Below are 15,620 nucleotides of genomic sequence, written 5' to 3'. Positions count from 1 at the left end.
GAGAAGGATCTTCCTCTAGAGAGGCCTGTGGAGAGGCACCAACTGGAAAGAACAGGGCAGGCCTGTGGAGAGTGGAGAGGTGTGCAGAGGAAGAAGGAAAGAAAAGGTAAAGCCTTCCCCTTTGATGTTTGGAGGTTTGTAGACCAACTAATAAAGGTCGGGGCTGCCCATTGGAAGCATGGAGGTTTTGTGGTCGAGGCTGCTCTTAGTTCTGGGTATCTAGCTCAGTACAAGGTAGTTGTAGGCCCCTTTCTGGTGTAAATAGCGTAAATAATTTTTTGTCACCTTTAACTGTGCCTCGAAGGATTGTCTCCGTCTTTAGAGGTCATAATTCAAGGAAGGACTGGAAATATGGCTTACTGGTAGAGTGCTTGGGTAGCATGCATGAAGCCTTGGGTTTGATTCCTCAGTAACACATAAACAGAAAAAGCAGGAAGTAGCACTGTGGCTCAACTGGTAGAATGGTAGTCTTGAGCAATAGAAGCTCAAAGACAGTGCCCAGATGACTTGGGTTCAAACCCTAGGACTGAAAAAAAAAAAAAAGTCTCAAGGATCTTTCTGGCCAGGCTGGCTTTGAACTGTGATCCTCAAAGCTCAGCCTCCCAAATAGCACAGTTACAATTTTGAGGGCTTAGGGTACAGCTCAGTATAAGGGTGATTGCCTATGATGAGCCAGGTCCTGGGTTTGATCCCTGGCACCACAAAATATCTCGCTGATTTAAATATGCAATATTGTAATATTACCATAGCTTAATAACTGGGAAAAATTGACTTTCCTTTGAGACTTTTGTCTTTCTACTTTCATTGTTTTGAACCTAGAAAATAATGTGCTTAAAATAAAATAATCCTGGGCTGGGAAGGTGGCTCAGTGGTAGAGTGCTTGCCTTGCATGCATGAGGCCCTGGGTTTGATTTCTCAGCACCACATAAGCAGAAAAAGCTGGAAGTGGTGCTGTGGCTCAAGTGGTAGAGCTCTAGCCTTGAGCTGAAGAGCTGAGGGACAGCCCCCAGGCCCAGAGTTCAAGCCCCAGGACTGACAAAAAGAAAAAGAAAAAGAAATCAGCCTAATTGTTTTTTAAAGTAAATCTACATGTGCCACAATGTTGTATTGCAAGGAGACAACCTTGGAGACTAGCTTCCAAATATTTTGGTAAAAAAATTAATATTTAAATCTCATTTATGTTTTGTTGTATTTATTCAGATGATTGTTGTATTTTAACTCTCACTTTCTCCCCCAATAAAATAACCTGGGGGGCTGGGAAGGTGGCTCAATGGTAGAGTGCTTGCCTTGCATGCATGAGGCCCTGGGTTCGATTCCTCAGCACCACATAAACAGAAAAAGCAGGAAGTGGCACTGTGGCTCAAGTGGTAGAGTGCTAGCCTTGAGCTGAAGAGCTGAGGAACAGCACCCAGGCCAAGTTCAGGCCCCATGACCAGCAAAAAAAAAAAAAAAAAAAAACCAATAAAATAACCTGGAACATTTGAAGCTATATCATTTAGAAATATTAACTTGATTTTGCTTTCCCAAGAAAGTACAAATTTTGCAATAATAATAATAATTTGTCCTTTTATAATCTGTGTGTGTTTAATGGATGTGGAAAGTGCATCTAGAGAAGTTAGATAACTTATTTACCATTAGGCCTTCCTCAAAAAAACAGCACACAGCAATCACTATCTATGACACAGAGGTGTATGGTCTGAAATCTGTTCCTCAAAGAGAAAGTCTAAAAATATAAATATGTTTAGCCGGGCGCCGGTGACTCATGTCTGTAATCCTAACTACTCAGGAGGCTGAGATCTGAGGTTCGTGGTTCAAAACCAGGCCGGGCAGGAAAGTCAATGGGACTCATATCTCCAATAAACCACTAGAAAACCAGAAGTGGTACTGTGGCTCAAATGGTAGAGCGTCACCTTGAGCTGAAGAGTACAGGGACAGTGCCCAAACCCAGAGTTCAAGCCCCACAACTGACAAAAAAAAAAATAAAAATAAAATTTTTTTTGAGTAATTGCTGTGCTTGTTGCAGTGAAAAATTTAGAGAGAAAAAGACATTTTTCTGTTGTTTTTTTTGCCAGTCTTGAGGCTTGAACTCAGGGCATGAGCACTGTCTCTGAGCTTCTATTATATTTGCTCAAGGCTAGCACTCTACCACTTGAGCCACAACGTCACTTCTAGCTTTTTTTCTGTTCATGTGGAACTGAGGAATTGAACCCAGAGCTTCATGTATGCTAGGCAAGCTTCATGTATGCTAGGCAAGCTTCATGTATGCTAGGCAAGCACTCTACCATTAAGCCACTTTCCCAGCCCAGCATTTAATCTTTCTATATGAAAGACTGTGACTACATAAGTATTAATGAAGACAAAAAAGAAATATTGTCCAAATAGGGACTAAGCTGTAAAAGCAGTAAAAGCCTTTCTATGGGTGAGTTTTAAATCTAGTTTTCTTTGATAAAGTATATAACGTTATATACTCCATGGGAAGGTTTTAGAGCAATAATATTTTCTTATTGCCTACTGTGTAACTAAAGCAATAAAAACAGCTCCTATGTACCCTTATTTTCTATTTGTACCACATTCTGCACTTTGCTAGGCACTTAACATTAATCTTAATTCTTTAGAACAACATTTTATGGAAAGACTATTCCTAATTGGGAAAAATGGCTATCAAAAAGTTAAGTTTTAGGAGATGTTGAAACTAGACTTTTATTTGGTCAGGCCTAAAATTTGTCATCTTTCCACTGTATTAAGAAGCTACTCTATGGAATGTAAATAAAAATGGACACATTCCACAAAGTGATACTGCCATTATAGACCACACACATGTAATTGTCTAAGACCATTGGCCCAATGAGAGTTTGTCTGTAGTCAAGGACTTGAAATATACAACCACAGTTAAGTTGGACATAATGGCAGATACTATGGATTGATTTATATAAACTGTGATGACAGCAGAAAAGAATGTTAGTAAAGGCATAATTTTGAAACTGTATCATCAGGAGTATTTTCGTTGCAAGTAACAGAACCAGGCAATGTCAGCTCTTTCACCATAGCTTAATCAAAAATAAATACAATTTGAAGGTGTTTGTATAGCGATGTCAGATAATTATCTCTGCAGTTTTCTGGCTTTCCCCCTTAAAAGTGCAGTATGACTGCCATTTACCAGATAGCAACATTCAAGTTTAAGACAGGAAGAAAGACAGAAATTGAACCAGGAAAACAAATCCTTTTTCTAATCAGGAAAACAAATCCTTTCTCAGTAATATGTCTTGGACTAAACTCCTTCCATGGGTCATTTTAATCGGCTAACAACCCTAGTATCAAGAACTACAACTATTTTCATTTATCAGGTTTAGAAACATGCCCAACATTACCCAATTAAGATTCATTAACAAATGCAGAAGATATTGATAGATTATAATTTAATGACAATTTAGAAAGAAGCAGACCAAAGACAGTGAGAGAACAGGTTCAAAGACAGTGAATACCTAGTAGGAAATTGACACTGGTCCATGGCTTACAATATAAAAATAAATCTACTCAGCAATGATGATTAAATGAAGGCAAAATTTGGCATTAAAATCTTAAGACTCAGTTTGCAATTTGCAGAAAAAATTGAATTGTTAGCTTAAATGTAGGAGCTGCTTAAATATAATGCTGTTCCTCTTCATAATAAAAATGCTGCAGTAAGGTCAAGAAGCTAAAAATGGAGAAAAGTCTTTGATTTGGGTAACTGGAGATCATTAGTTACCTGTTAAAGTGCAGTTCCATGGTAATGGTTGGGATAGAAGAAAACCGCAGAGCTGTATTGATACAAAATAAGCACCAGATTTTAAAATTCTAAAACTATATATTGTGATAAAGGCAAAAGAAACAACTAAGCAAGAGAATGTTTTTAGGGATAAGGCAATATGTAAGTCAAAAGAAACTGATCAATAAAAGAACAGAGATTCAAAAGAAAAAAAATGGAGAAAAGTAGACTTTTCTCTTGATCAGGAAGGAGCCAAGGTCTTACATCAAAGAATCATTAGAAGATGCCTCAAAGGGAATATCATTTTTTTTAAGTCTGAAAAAAAGAAATGAGATGAGTAAAGCTGTGAATAAATCCTTGTGTAGAGAGCAGATAAGACAAGCAGGATCGGTATTCTAAATAAAGAATATGTAACAGTAAGTAATAATTTGAAAAGACACAGTGGGTAATTAGAAGGGAAATCATTTGGAGATGCAAAAATTACAATTAGTTTAGGTCTTTCCTCAAGACTAAATCATGGTGGGAGTGGGGGCAGCTAAAAGATAAGGGAGGGAAATTTGGTTTGTTTTTTTGTTTTTTTGGGTCTGGTCATGGGGCCTGAACTCTGGGCCTGGGCGCTGTCCCTCAGCTCTTCAGCTCAAGGCTAGCACTCTACCACTTGAGCCACAGCACCACTTCCGGCTTTTTTCTTTTTGCTTATGTGGTGCTGAGGAATCCAACCCAGGGCCTCTGGCATGCAAGGCAAGCGCTCTACCACTGAGCCACCTTCCCAGCCCCAAAGGAGTGAAATTTGGGAGAAAAGACGAATTTAGTTTGTCTACTAAAATAGGGAAGTATAGCTGAGAAATAGTTGTGGAAGTCTAGTGCTTTGTGAGGAGGTTGGTACCAGAAATCTGGCTATCACAAAGACTATATTATGTGTTGAATTGCTAAACTTAATAAGACACACATTATCCCTAGGAAATAGCCTACATGAGAACTCAAAATGAACCTACGCTTTGTGGGGAGTTCAATTGGTTTTGAAACACTTCTAGGAACTACACACCTCTAGGAGATGGATATTTGTCAAAATGAAGGGTGCTTTTCCTAGGGGTTCACAGTAAAATAGAGAACCAGACCCAGAAACAATAAAACATATAGTGGTAACTGTTCTAATTTAGATCAGAAGAACTGGGAAATTAGAGCTGACAGGCTGGCAGGCTGAAAGGCCAGAGGAGAGTTGGAGGGGCCGCTGGAGATTGTGGAGAGCAGGAAGGAAGGAAAAGAAAAAAAAAATCCATCTTAGAGGTTGCAGTTACTCCTAGTTCTGAGGTGTAACCCAGGACAGGTTGTAGACCAACTAATAAAACTCGTTTGTCACCTTTAAAGTGCTTCTGTGGTGGATTTTCTCACTTGTGGGTATTACACATTAACAACTCCATTTCTATGCTCCCTTTTATGCTCCCAAAGACGAACAAACAAGACAAAAAGAAAAAACAAAAATAACAACAATGATAAACCTCTTGTTTCCATTCCCTGCAGTTCAATTGGACAAGTATTATTTTATGTGATCAGAGGCACATAGTCATTGTGCCTTTGCATTCCTCTCCTAAGAGTATATAGGAATTATTTTTTATTCTTATTTAACTACTCATTAACTACTTATTTAACTACTTATTAACTACTTATTTAACTATTCTTATTCTCACAACCTATCACTTGAGAATAGGTATTTTGAGACAGGGATTCAAAATTCATTTACATCAGTATCTTTAAAATGTAATTTGTTTTCTTAGTGAGCTTTTAATTTGCCATAAATGCAGTTACAAAGTGTGATGGGCTGCTTCATTATTTGAGAATAATAAAGCCAAGCACAAAGTTGATCACAAGCTACTGCAGAGCAAGCCTCACAAAACATGCCTGTAATTGTATTTTCCATTTCTCAATTTTCTGGATTGGTCCATCCATCTGTTGGAATAACAAATGTAAAAAAGATATATCACAAGCTTATTCATGTCTATAAGGACTGTTTAAAAATGTACGTATTAGGCTCTTCGATGTTGGCTTTGTTCAAGGTAAACATAAGGTAGTAAATGGCCTTTTGGAATTTTCAAGAACCTTTCAGAAAATGCTTTCAAACCTGTGGTAACAGCAGCACAGAAAGACAAATCGCCCACTTTTTTTTTTCTTTTACATCTTTTCCCTTAGCTGCTGAAAGATTCTAATGTTTGTTCTGCGTATTTCGATTTGTGTACTTAACCTCAGATTTTCTTGACACCTACCAGTTGACGACTCTTTTATTTTTTTGCCAGTATCCAAACACCGGGTTTACACTCAGTGCTGGTGCTCTTGGCATGATGAACAGTGCTGTCTTTTACTCATCCTCTCATCTTCAGATTTCTTGTGTAGGCATGGGGATGATTATGGTGACTGTCAGGAAAATGGAACCAAATCATTTTAGAAACAGTGTGTTTCAGGGAGATGCCATATAAATGACAAGTTGCTATACTATGCAACCCAAAGATGTAAAACTGCTATTTTGTTCACCGATATTGTAAAAATATTATTCAAAATTTAAAAAAAAAAGAAAAAATAAAAAGAACTGGAAAAAAGGCTGGCGCTCTACCACCGGAGCCACACCCACACGTCCGGCTTTTTGCTGGTTACTTGCAGCTAAGACTCTCAAGGAGTTTTCTTAATCGGGTTGGCTTTTGACCCCTGATTCTGAGATCTCGGCCTCCGGAGTAGCTAGGATTACAAATGTGAGCCACCTCTTCCCCCACAAGCGAACTTTACAGTCTCCCAATTGATCTGGCTCGCAGGTTGGCTGGGAACTGAGCATGCGCAGTAGTCCCCCTGTCTCCACCCCTCCATTCCCCCCCCTCCGCACAACTTCCGAGGCGCCGCCTCCCTTTCCCTTGACAACCGGGAAAGCGTCGCGCCCGGCGTGCGCGCTTGCGCGTGCGCCGCCAGACACGCTGAGGAGGAAGCGGGTTACGCCGGGAGAGCGCGCATGGGCAGACAAACTGTACGTCCGTTTGTCCGAGCGCGAGGGGAGAGTGGGCGCCATCTTCCTCGCCGCCGGCTGGCTGAGGGCTTTTCCTGTTCCGTGGAGGCGGCTGCGACGAGGAGCGCGTCGGCCCCGGCCCGGGGCGACGAACTGGGCCGCAGCGGTGTGTGTTGCTCACGGCCGAGGGCTCCGCAGCCTCCCCGGGCGCCGGGGACGGGAGACCGGGGGTGCGGGGGAGCGGCCGGCGGGGCCGCGGCGGACGTGCAGGAGGGCGGGGCCGCGGGCCGTGCGGCGTCGGGGCGCCCCCCCCCTCGCTGTACCCCGACTCTCCCTCTCCCGTCAGCTTCCCGGAGGTGGTGTGCGCGCGCGCTTCCCGGGGAGCGTGACAGTGAAGATCTGGAAGGCTCGCCTAGGTATTTCCTTTTCCTTTGCTCTGTCATGGTAGCTGGTGGTGGCCGGAGAAGGTCGGGAGGCCCGACTCCTCCGGCTCGAAGTGGGCGGCGGGGGTCAGGGGGTCAAAGGGCGTTCCAGCTGGATGCGGGGCCCACCGGAGCCCGTGGCGCGTGAGGGTGCAGCCGTGCGCCCCGGGGCGGCCGGCGCGGACCGGCGCGGAGGTTGGGCGGTCCTGGTTAACTGGAAGGCTGGATTGTGGCCGAAGGTCCGGAGACCGCAGCCGATCCCGTCGTAGCAACTTGGCCTGGCGAAGAAGAAGGGCAGAAGAAGGAGACCAAAAGAAGCTCTGACCCCCGGGAGTGCTGACAGAAGGCCGAGAAATCGATGCCTTGGGACGATGGTGGAAGCTAACGGGAACTCCTGTACCCCTGTGGACTCATCTCCCCGCACAGTTTTCCTGGGATCGGTGGCCGGCCGTGGTCACGACGCCTTTGGTTTTTAATGTTAACCATCTACGTATCAAAAGGCAGGTGATCGCAAAGAATGATTGTGGCCTGGGGGTAGATGATGATGATGATGATTTTCTCTGCAGGGAGACTTCTCGTTTAGAATTTGAATGTGCCTCACGATGACTGACTGGGTTTAAGTAGTCTCGCAGAAGAAGAGTGAAAAGTTTTTACTCTCCCTCATCACGTCTGGAAAATGACTTGTACTTGCTAGTCACTGGTCAAGTGGATCTGACATAATGCCTGTGAAATGCAGTCTCCTGGGTTCCTCTCAGTCTTGATTAAAAGATGCACATTTCATATTGTTTAGCCACACTGGTGATCGATTAGGATGAGTCACTGTATAAAAGCCAGCAGTTACTTAAAATGTTCTTACACTTACATGAGCTTGTGCTCCTAAATCACAACATTAAAGTCACAAACATTTCTGCATTCATAACTAGAAAAAAACTACAGGTAGGGTAATTTGTGTGTGTGTGTGTAGGGGTATTTTTGTGCAGTCTAATGTGTTAATAGAGTTTCTGGAGATTTTGCTTAAGGACTGTAGCATGTTGGCACTGCAAGAGAAACTCATTTTTTGAGAGCTGGTATTAGAAGTGGTCTAGATGTTGCTGTAGGAGGATAAATGATAACAGTACTATTGCAAGTCAAAGACGTGTAAGCATTAGTTATATTTAACTGGCAAATTAAAACTAGTCTTGAATTGGAATTCATGAAATTTGTGCTAATGAAACAAATTGTCTTAGTTAAGATGATTATATAAAATTTAAGTTAGGATGTGTGTTACTGGAGGGTTTTTGAATTTGACAATTGTTGAAAAAATGTTTACTTGTAGGTGGATTTATTTATTTTAATTAGGGAAGACAAAATGACATGCATTATGTTGCTTCCCAAAATATTTTTAAAGTTAAAAGAGACTAAATAGGAATATTGGAATTTTCACGTGGACAAGTTTTCAAGAAGCCATTTTATAGCTTTCGTTGACATATTAGTGTGAACACTTTTTTGAAACCAGGCTTATTACTTCATTTTCTTTTCTAGTACTGTGCAGATATTTTAATAGCAAACCACACTGATTTTGGAGGTAGCATGTACCAAGTAATTGAATATCTTTACTAGATCAGTTTGTAGCTCAAAAAATTTATAGATCCTTCTTAAAGGACAGCCTTTCAGACCTTTGTGTGATAGTGGTACTTAGGTGTAAGGGATAGACTAAAGCGGTGTTTGATCATTAAAGACATGTTAATTATAATTATTAATTTGACATGTCTTATTTGGTGAGACTTCATTAAGTCTTGTTAGTTCACATATACATGAAAGTGTTAGGTACAAGTTTCCTTAAATTATTTTAGGAGTTCATACTGGTAAACTTTGTATTTCAAGTTAATTATATTTTTAGTATGTTTCTGCTTCTTTACATTGTTATTTAGGTTCCTCAGTGTTGTACAGGATGGTTGAAGTGCCTTAAGGTTATTGGCATAATTAGATTCCATAGTTACAACATTTTATGTTTTGCTTTAGATTAATTTTAATGGTATTGCTTTAAGCATATCAGGTAAAGAGTGGTGCTGAGATTTTTTGACTTTTAGTATTTATCTTAGTTACTTTGGAATCATAAAATTTGGAAAGCCATTGATTTGGATTTAAAAGCTGATTTTTGAATTTCAAGCTTTGCTATTTTTATCATGTTAAATGGATGCTTTATTAATTTGAGTTGGTCTTTTGTAAGGGAGGAGAATGGCAAGAGAGATGAATATAAATATGAACTAGATATTTGAATTTTCACTGGGGAGTGATAGGGAAGGATTTTTTTAATTGTGTGTTTACACTGGTATTTTACTTGTAGAAGTTTTTTTTTTTTGAGTGGATATAAAACTTCTGTACGTTAAAATGCATTGACCTTAATATATAACTAAATGAGCTTGGTAGTTAATACACGCTTCTTACTACCATTGCTACTTCTACTCATGTAGTACAATTTTCAGCACATTTTTATTGTTCATTATTTGAAGATATCTACTTGGGTTTTATATTTACTTTTTGCAGAGGCTAATTAATTTCCCCTTGAAACAAAACGATTTTGTTATACCCATAATTCTAATTGTTTTCACCTTTGGTAGGTTATTCTGAAATGGATATCCTACCCTGGCATGAGACCAATTACAGGGTTCAAAGATTAATTATATTTCATTTTCTTTCCACAGTTAAGTTGCTTTTACAGAATTAACAGGTCTCCAAGAAATAAAAAGAAAAGGTAAGACATCAGAGTTTAAGGCTTTTCACAGAGACTTGACAAAAATCAAATAGATTTAATATGTCAGAGTACTCATGGCTTCTGTTGTTTATGTCTTGCCAGTGATACTAGTGGTAGGCAACTAAATATAATGGGCAGAAATTATATACTGACCATAGATGACTTCTCTAAATATGCAAAATTCATTGTGGTTGGTAAAATAACTTAATTGCTCTCACTTTGCATTAGGAGATGTGTTTGAGAGTCTGAAAGTAGTTTGGTCTTGTGAAGTAGCATTTTGCAGATTTACAAAGGAGATGTGAAAGTTTTGAAGTTCCTATTGTAAAGGATAGGTGATATGAAATACTTCAAGTTGGTTTATTTGTGTGTTTAGACAGGAGAAAGTGAATTGTTTGCTTAAACATTAGATAAGAACAATATTTTGTGAATGTGTATCTTGTTTTCATTGATCTATGCTGAAGGAGGCAGGTACCAGGTAATTACTAAGCTTAGTTTGGGCTAAGGTACTTTAAGAAATAAGACTTGCTATTATGTGTACCTTTTTGTCTGCAGGTCATTATTGCTGTGGTTTGAGCTCAGCATGGCTGTAGTCATCCGTTTACTGGGGCTTCCTTTTATTGCGGGGCCTGTGGATATTCGTCACTTCTTCAAGGGATTGACTATTCCTGATGGAGGAGTGCATATAATTGGAGGGGAAATTGGGGAGGCTTTTATTATATTTGCAACAGATGAAGATGCAAGACGTGCTGTAAGTCGTTCAGGAGGGTTTATCAAAGATTCATCTGTAGAGCTTTTTCTTAGTAGCAAAGCAGAAATGCAGAAGACTATAGAAATGAAAAGAACTAATCGTATAGGAAGAGGGCGACGAGCATCTGGGGCATCAGGGGTTGGAAAACGGTCTAATTTTATTGAGGCAATGAAGAAAGATGAAAGTAATTCTAGATACGGCTCTTCAGTTAATCAAGATGCTGGATTTCATACTAATGGTACAGGATTTGATGATTTAAGGCCAAGAAAGACAAGGCCATCAAAGGCTGAGAATCCTTATTTGTTTCTACGAGGTTTGCCTTACTTAGTTAATGAAGATGACGTACGTGTCTTTTTCTCTGGTCTGTGTGTGGATGGAGTCATTTTCTTAAAACATCATGATGGCCGAAATAATGGTGATGCCATAGTAAAATTTGCTTCATGTATTGATGCGTCAGGAGGCCTTAAATGCCATAGAAGTTTTATGGGTTCAAGATTTATAGAAGTAATGCAGGGTTCAGAACAACAGTGGATTGAGTTTGGTGGTAAGGAAATTAAGGAAGGTGTTCCTGTACGATCTGAAGAACATCCTCTCAGAGGAGTTAATAATAGACATTTCCGAAAACGGTCTCATTCTAAATCTCCCAGAAGAACGCGCTCTCGCTCCCCTGTTGGATTTTATGTTCACTTAAAAAATTTGTCCCTAAGTATTGATGAAAGAGATTTGAGAAATTTCTTTAGAGAGACTGATCTGACCGATGAACAAATTAGGTTTTTATATAAGGATGAAAGAAGGTCACGATATGCCTTTGTGATGTTTAAGACTGAGAAAGACTATAATACAGCATTAAGTTTACATAAAACTGTTTTACAATATCGTCCAGTTCTTATTGACCCAGTTTCTAGAAAACAAATGCTGAAGTTCATTGAATATTATGAAAAGAAGAGACGAGGATCAATAGAGAAAGAGAGAACTGGACATGCTTCACAAAAATACTTAGAAGGGGACTATACTGGCCAGAAACTCTGTATATATATAAGAAATTTTCCCTTTGATGTTACAAAAGTTGAGGTGCAAAAGTTTTTTGCAGGCTTTGCCCTTGCTGAGGATGACATTTACTTGCTTTATGATGACAAAGGAGTTGGTCTGGGAGAAGCGTTGGTGAAATTTAAATCAGAAGAACAGGCTATGAAAGCTGAACGTTTAAATCGCCGAAGATTCTTAGGGACAGAGGTATTACTAAGACTTATAACGGAGGCACAAATGCAGGAGTTTGGTATAAATTGTTCTTTCATGTCCAGTGGCAAAATGCAAGCCTGTTCCCAGTTGCGTGATAGAGATGACCGGTGCCATTTATTTGGCTCAAAAGACTCACCAGTATACTCATATGACCCTTCTGAAGACCGGAGATACCAGGTAGAGGAGTTAAGGCATCCAGGTAACCTCAAGCATCCCCAGGGACATTTCCGACAACCCAATAGGCACCCTCCGGAAAACTTCAGGCACTCTCCAGAGGACTTCAGGCTCTCCCCAGAGGATAATAGACACCCTCGGGAGGAACACTTCCGGCGGCCTCCTGCAGAAAACTTCCGGCGCCTACAAGAGGACTTTAGGCACCCACAAGAGGAAAACTGGAGACGGGAGGAAAACTGGAGACGGCCTTTTGAGGAGGACTGGAGGGGGCCACCAGAGGAGGATTTCAGACAGCCCCCTGAAGAGGACTTAAGGCGACCCCTAGAGGAGGGTTTCAGGCGTCCTTGGGAGGAGGACGACTTGAGGTGCCATAGGGAGGAGGACTTCAGGAGACCCTTTGAGGAAGATTTCAGACATTCTTCTGAGGAGGACTTCAGGCGGTCACCCCCGGAACACTTCAGACGACCACCCCAGGAGCATTTTAGGAGGCCGCCCCCAGAACACTTCAAGCGCCTGCCGCCGGAGCACTTCAGGAGACCGCCCCAGGAGCACTTCAGGAGGCCACCCCCGGAACACTTTAGGCGGCCACCCCAGGAACATTTCAGGCGTTCCCAAGAGGAAGATTTCAGGCATATGCCAGATGAAGACTTCAGAGGCCCTCCTAATGAGGACTTTAGGCCCCCTCCTGATGAAGACTTCAGGAGCCCCCAGGAAGATGATCTGAGATGCCCTTCTGACGAAGACTTCAGGCAGCTTCCTGCGGAGGACCTCAGGGACGTTCCAGAGGAGGATCCGAGACTTCCTGACAATTTTAGACCTCCCGGAGAGGATTTTAGGAGTGCATCTGCAGATTTTAGAAGCCATCGTCCTTTAGTGAATTTTGGTCGCCCAGAAGGTGGCAAACTTGATTTTGGAAAGCGTAATATGGGAGGTTATCCTGAAGGGAGATTTATGCCTGACCCCAAATTAAATTGTGGTTCTGGTAGAGTAACTCCTGTTAAAATAGTGAATCTTCCATTTAAAGCTAATGTTAATGAAATCTTAGACTTTTTCCATGGTTATAGAATCATACCTGATTCAATTTCAATACAGTATAATGAGCAAGGATTGCCTACAGGAGAAGCCATTGTTGCTTTGATAAACTATAATGAAGCTATGGCTGCCATTAAAGATCTAAATGATAGGCCAGTGGGGCCCCGCAAAGTTAAGCTACTTTTGCTTTAGAGTGCATTTCTAAATTGTTTCCTTCCCACAGTATTGATGCAGTAAAAATGAAGATTTGAAATAGTGTTTTAAAAATATCTAGTGAAACATTTTAATTCTGACCTGTGAATATAAAAAATGTAAATAGAATGTGAATCTGGTTTTGTTTTACTTGCACATTGCTGCTTTTTTCCCCTAACTTATAATTCCATATGCCTTATTTTCTCTAATTGATGAGGTTTCCCAAGGGTATGTCTTCCCCCCTCCCAATGTTATGGATACAGTTGTATAAAGTTGTAATAGAAGAGGAAAAATTTTATATTCACTTTTATTCTGTAGTCAATCTGTAGCCAAGGAAATAGTGAGTGACTGTTCAGGTTTGGCATTTTATTACCTGTCTGCAGAATTAATAACCTCTTGTCTGAGATTCTACCATACTAAGGTCTCCTATTATAAATAATTCAAAATGAACAGACTGTGAACTTGAAATTTACTTATGTAAAAAGCTTAGGAGATTCTTAAAAGTTTGTGTTCATAACCTTGCAGTTTTTTAAAAAATAAAATCGCAACTGAAATAGACTAACTTGTATTTGTATAAAAGGGAAAAATAGTTGAAGCTGGGTAGTATAAAGTTTTCAACGCATACATTAAACTCCATTTATGATGAAAGAGATCCAACACTTACTAGTTTTATGGTTTCTTGAATATTTTAATTTTAGGCTTCAGCCTTAAGAAGGGGGTGGAATATCTTATTAACCAAATAAGATTAACGAAAAATAGTCAAAAGATAATAAAATGGGAGCGGTTTATGTTTGGAAGAGTTTGATAAATACGTTCTTTTTTTTCTGGGAAGAATTTACTCAAGACTCATACACCTTTTATGTTTATTAGGTTCTCACGTTTTAGCTTCAAAACTTTGTGTCTCTATAAGACTTGTGAAGTTTAATTTTGACTTTAATATTCAACATTCAGTGTAGGCAATTTGCAGGTACTGGATTAGATTTTCTTTCATCTAGGTATTACAAATGTCTGACATTTTGGGGTAACCTAATAAGTGTTAGGCACTGACTATATGCATGATCTTAGTGCCTATTATTTACTTGTCCCACAAATCAAATATGAAGCCAGAAAGTTTAAACAACCTACTTGAAAGCCAGTTACCCTGTCCTAGAGCCATTTTCAACATAAACAGACCACTGATTGCAGTTAAAATCTTTTGCTATCTGATTTTATGAAATGAAATTTTTTTTATTAAGGTCATACTAAAAGTATTTTCAGGGTTAAATGATATTTTATTACCTCTATTGTTGCTTTAAAATAGTAAAGATAAAACTAGAGTGCTCAACCATTTGTAGAAGAAAATGTGACTTTGTTTCCAGGGTTTCTTTTCTCTTGGGTTCCTCAAGTTACATACTGCTTTCTAATTCAAAAATGTTCATTTCATCTAACTTGATTTGATTTGGTTGGCCTTCTAATAGTTTACATAAAACATTAATGTTCCTCAGTTCTCTTATTCAGAGGCTTTCCACGGTGAGAGTAGGATTTTTATTGATAGCATCATTATTTAATATTACAAAAGTAGTTATGAACTGGATAACTTGATTATAGGTTTAAATTTATTGGTCAGTACTTGGTCAATTAGTACATTGAAGTATCTCTTGGGTTAACCTTCAGGGTTTTTTTGGCCAGTCCTGAGGATTGAACTCTAGGTGCTGTCCCTAAGCTTTTGTGTTCAAAAGGTAGTGCTCTACTACTTGAGTCTACAGCTCCACTTCCACTTTTTGTGATTAATTGGGCTAAGAGTCTCATGGCTTTCCCTGTCCATGTTGGCTTCAAACTATGATCCTCAGATCTCAGCCTCCTGACTAGCTAGGATTGCAGGTGTGAGCCACTGGCACTTGGCAACTTTTCATTGGTTAAAAAAAAAAATCTAAGAAACTTAATGAAGTTTCTATGATTGTTTTTATAGTGAATATCCTAATTACTAGTAGAATTAAGAATTGGTAAGTCTGATTGAAAAAAACTCCAATATAGTTTAAAGGATCTCTATAAACTATAGTTTAAAGAGGTTTTAAATTATTAAATTTATAATAGAATACTTAAAACCAAGTATAATGAACAAAATAGGAAGAAACGGTATTTGGTTTCAAGATTACATAGATGGTTCATCTGCTCAAACCTGGAGGAATGGAAGACTTTCAAAAACACTTTAGATACAGTGATAAAGGTAAGATGAAGTTTAAAGTACAGGATCACTGAATATGTGATTTGCTTTTTACATTGTTAAGAGGCTTGCAGTACTAAGTATAGGTTTTGCGTTTGACTTTTTAAACAGTAGGAATATTTCATCTGCACATTTAGGTGGTGTC

General features: G+C 39.6%; 1 protein-coding gene and 1 long non-coding RNA gene across 4 annotated transcripts; one reads left to right on the top strand and one right to left on the bottom strand.

Moving 5' to 3' along the window:
* Positions 1 to 5,560: 5,560 nt before the first annotated feature.
* LOC138805856 (uncharacterized) lies at positions 5,561 to 7,267 on the bottom strand. The gene is made up of 3 exons (XR_011365653.1): positions 7,144 to 7,267; positions 6,007 to 6,154; positions 5,561 to 5,692 (listed from the first exon to the last, which is right to left on the bottom strand). It is a non-coding gene; the product is annotated as an uncharacterized lncRNA (long non-coding RNA).
* Rbm12b (RNA binding motif protein 12B) lies at positions 6,758 to 13,830 on the top strand. Of its 3 annotated transcripts, none has more exons than XM_069991053.1 (3): positions 6,758 to 6,897; positions 9,838 to 9,887; positions 10,440 to 13,830. In XM_069991053.1, exon 3 carries the CDS (start codon positions 10,468 to 10,470, stop codon positions 13,270 to 13,272), a length of 2,805 nt encoding a protein of 934 aa, XP_069847154.1. In that variant the 5' UTR covers positions 6,758 to 6,897; positions 9,838 to 9,887; positions 10,440 to 10,467; the 3' UTR covers positions 13,273 to 13,830. The 3 variants fall into 3 exon arrangements, with proteins under 3 accessions (XP_069847154.1, XP_069847153.1, XP_069847152.1); XM_069991052.1 differs by lacking the exon at positions 6,758 to 6,897 and adding an exon at positions 6,967 to 7,147; XM_069991051.1 differs by lacking the exon at positions 6,758 to 6,897 and adding an exon at positions 6,967 to 7,653.
* Positions 13,831 to 15,620: the final 1,790 nt, after the last annotated feature.

Source organism: Dipodomys merriami, unplaced genomic scaffold, assembly GCF_024711535.1.
Source record: "Dipodomys merriami isolate MVZ:Mamm:240054 unplaced genomic scaffold, mDipMer1.0.p SCAF_4, whole genome shotgun sequence".
Classification (NCBI taxonomy): Eukaryota; Metazoa; Chordata; class Mammalia; order Rodentia; family Heteromyidae; genus Dipodomys; species Dipodomys merriami.
This window is presented reverse-complemented; position numbering and strand designations above follow the sequence as displayed.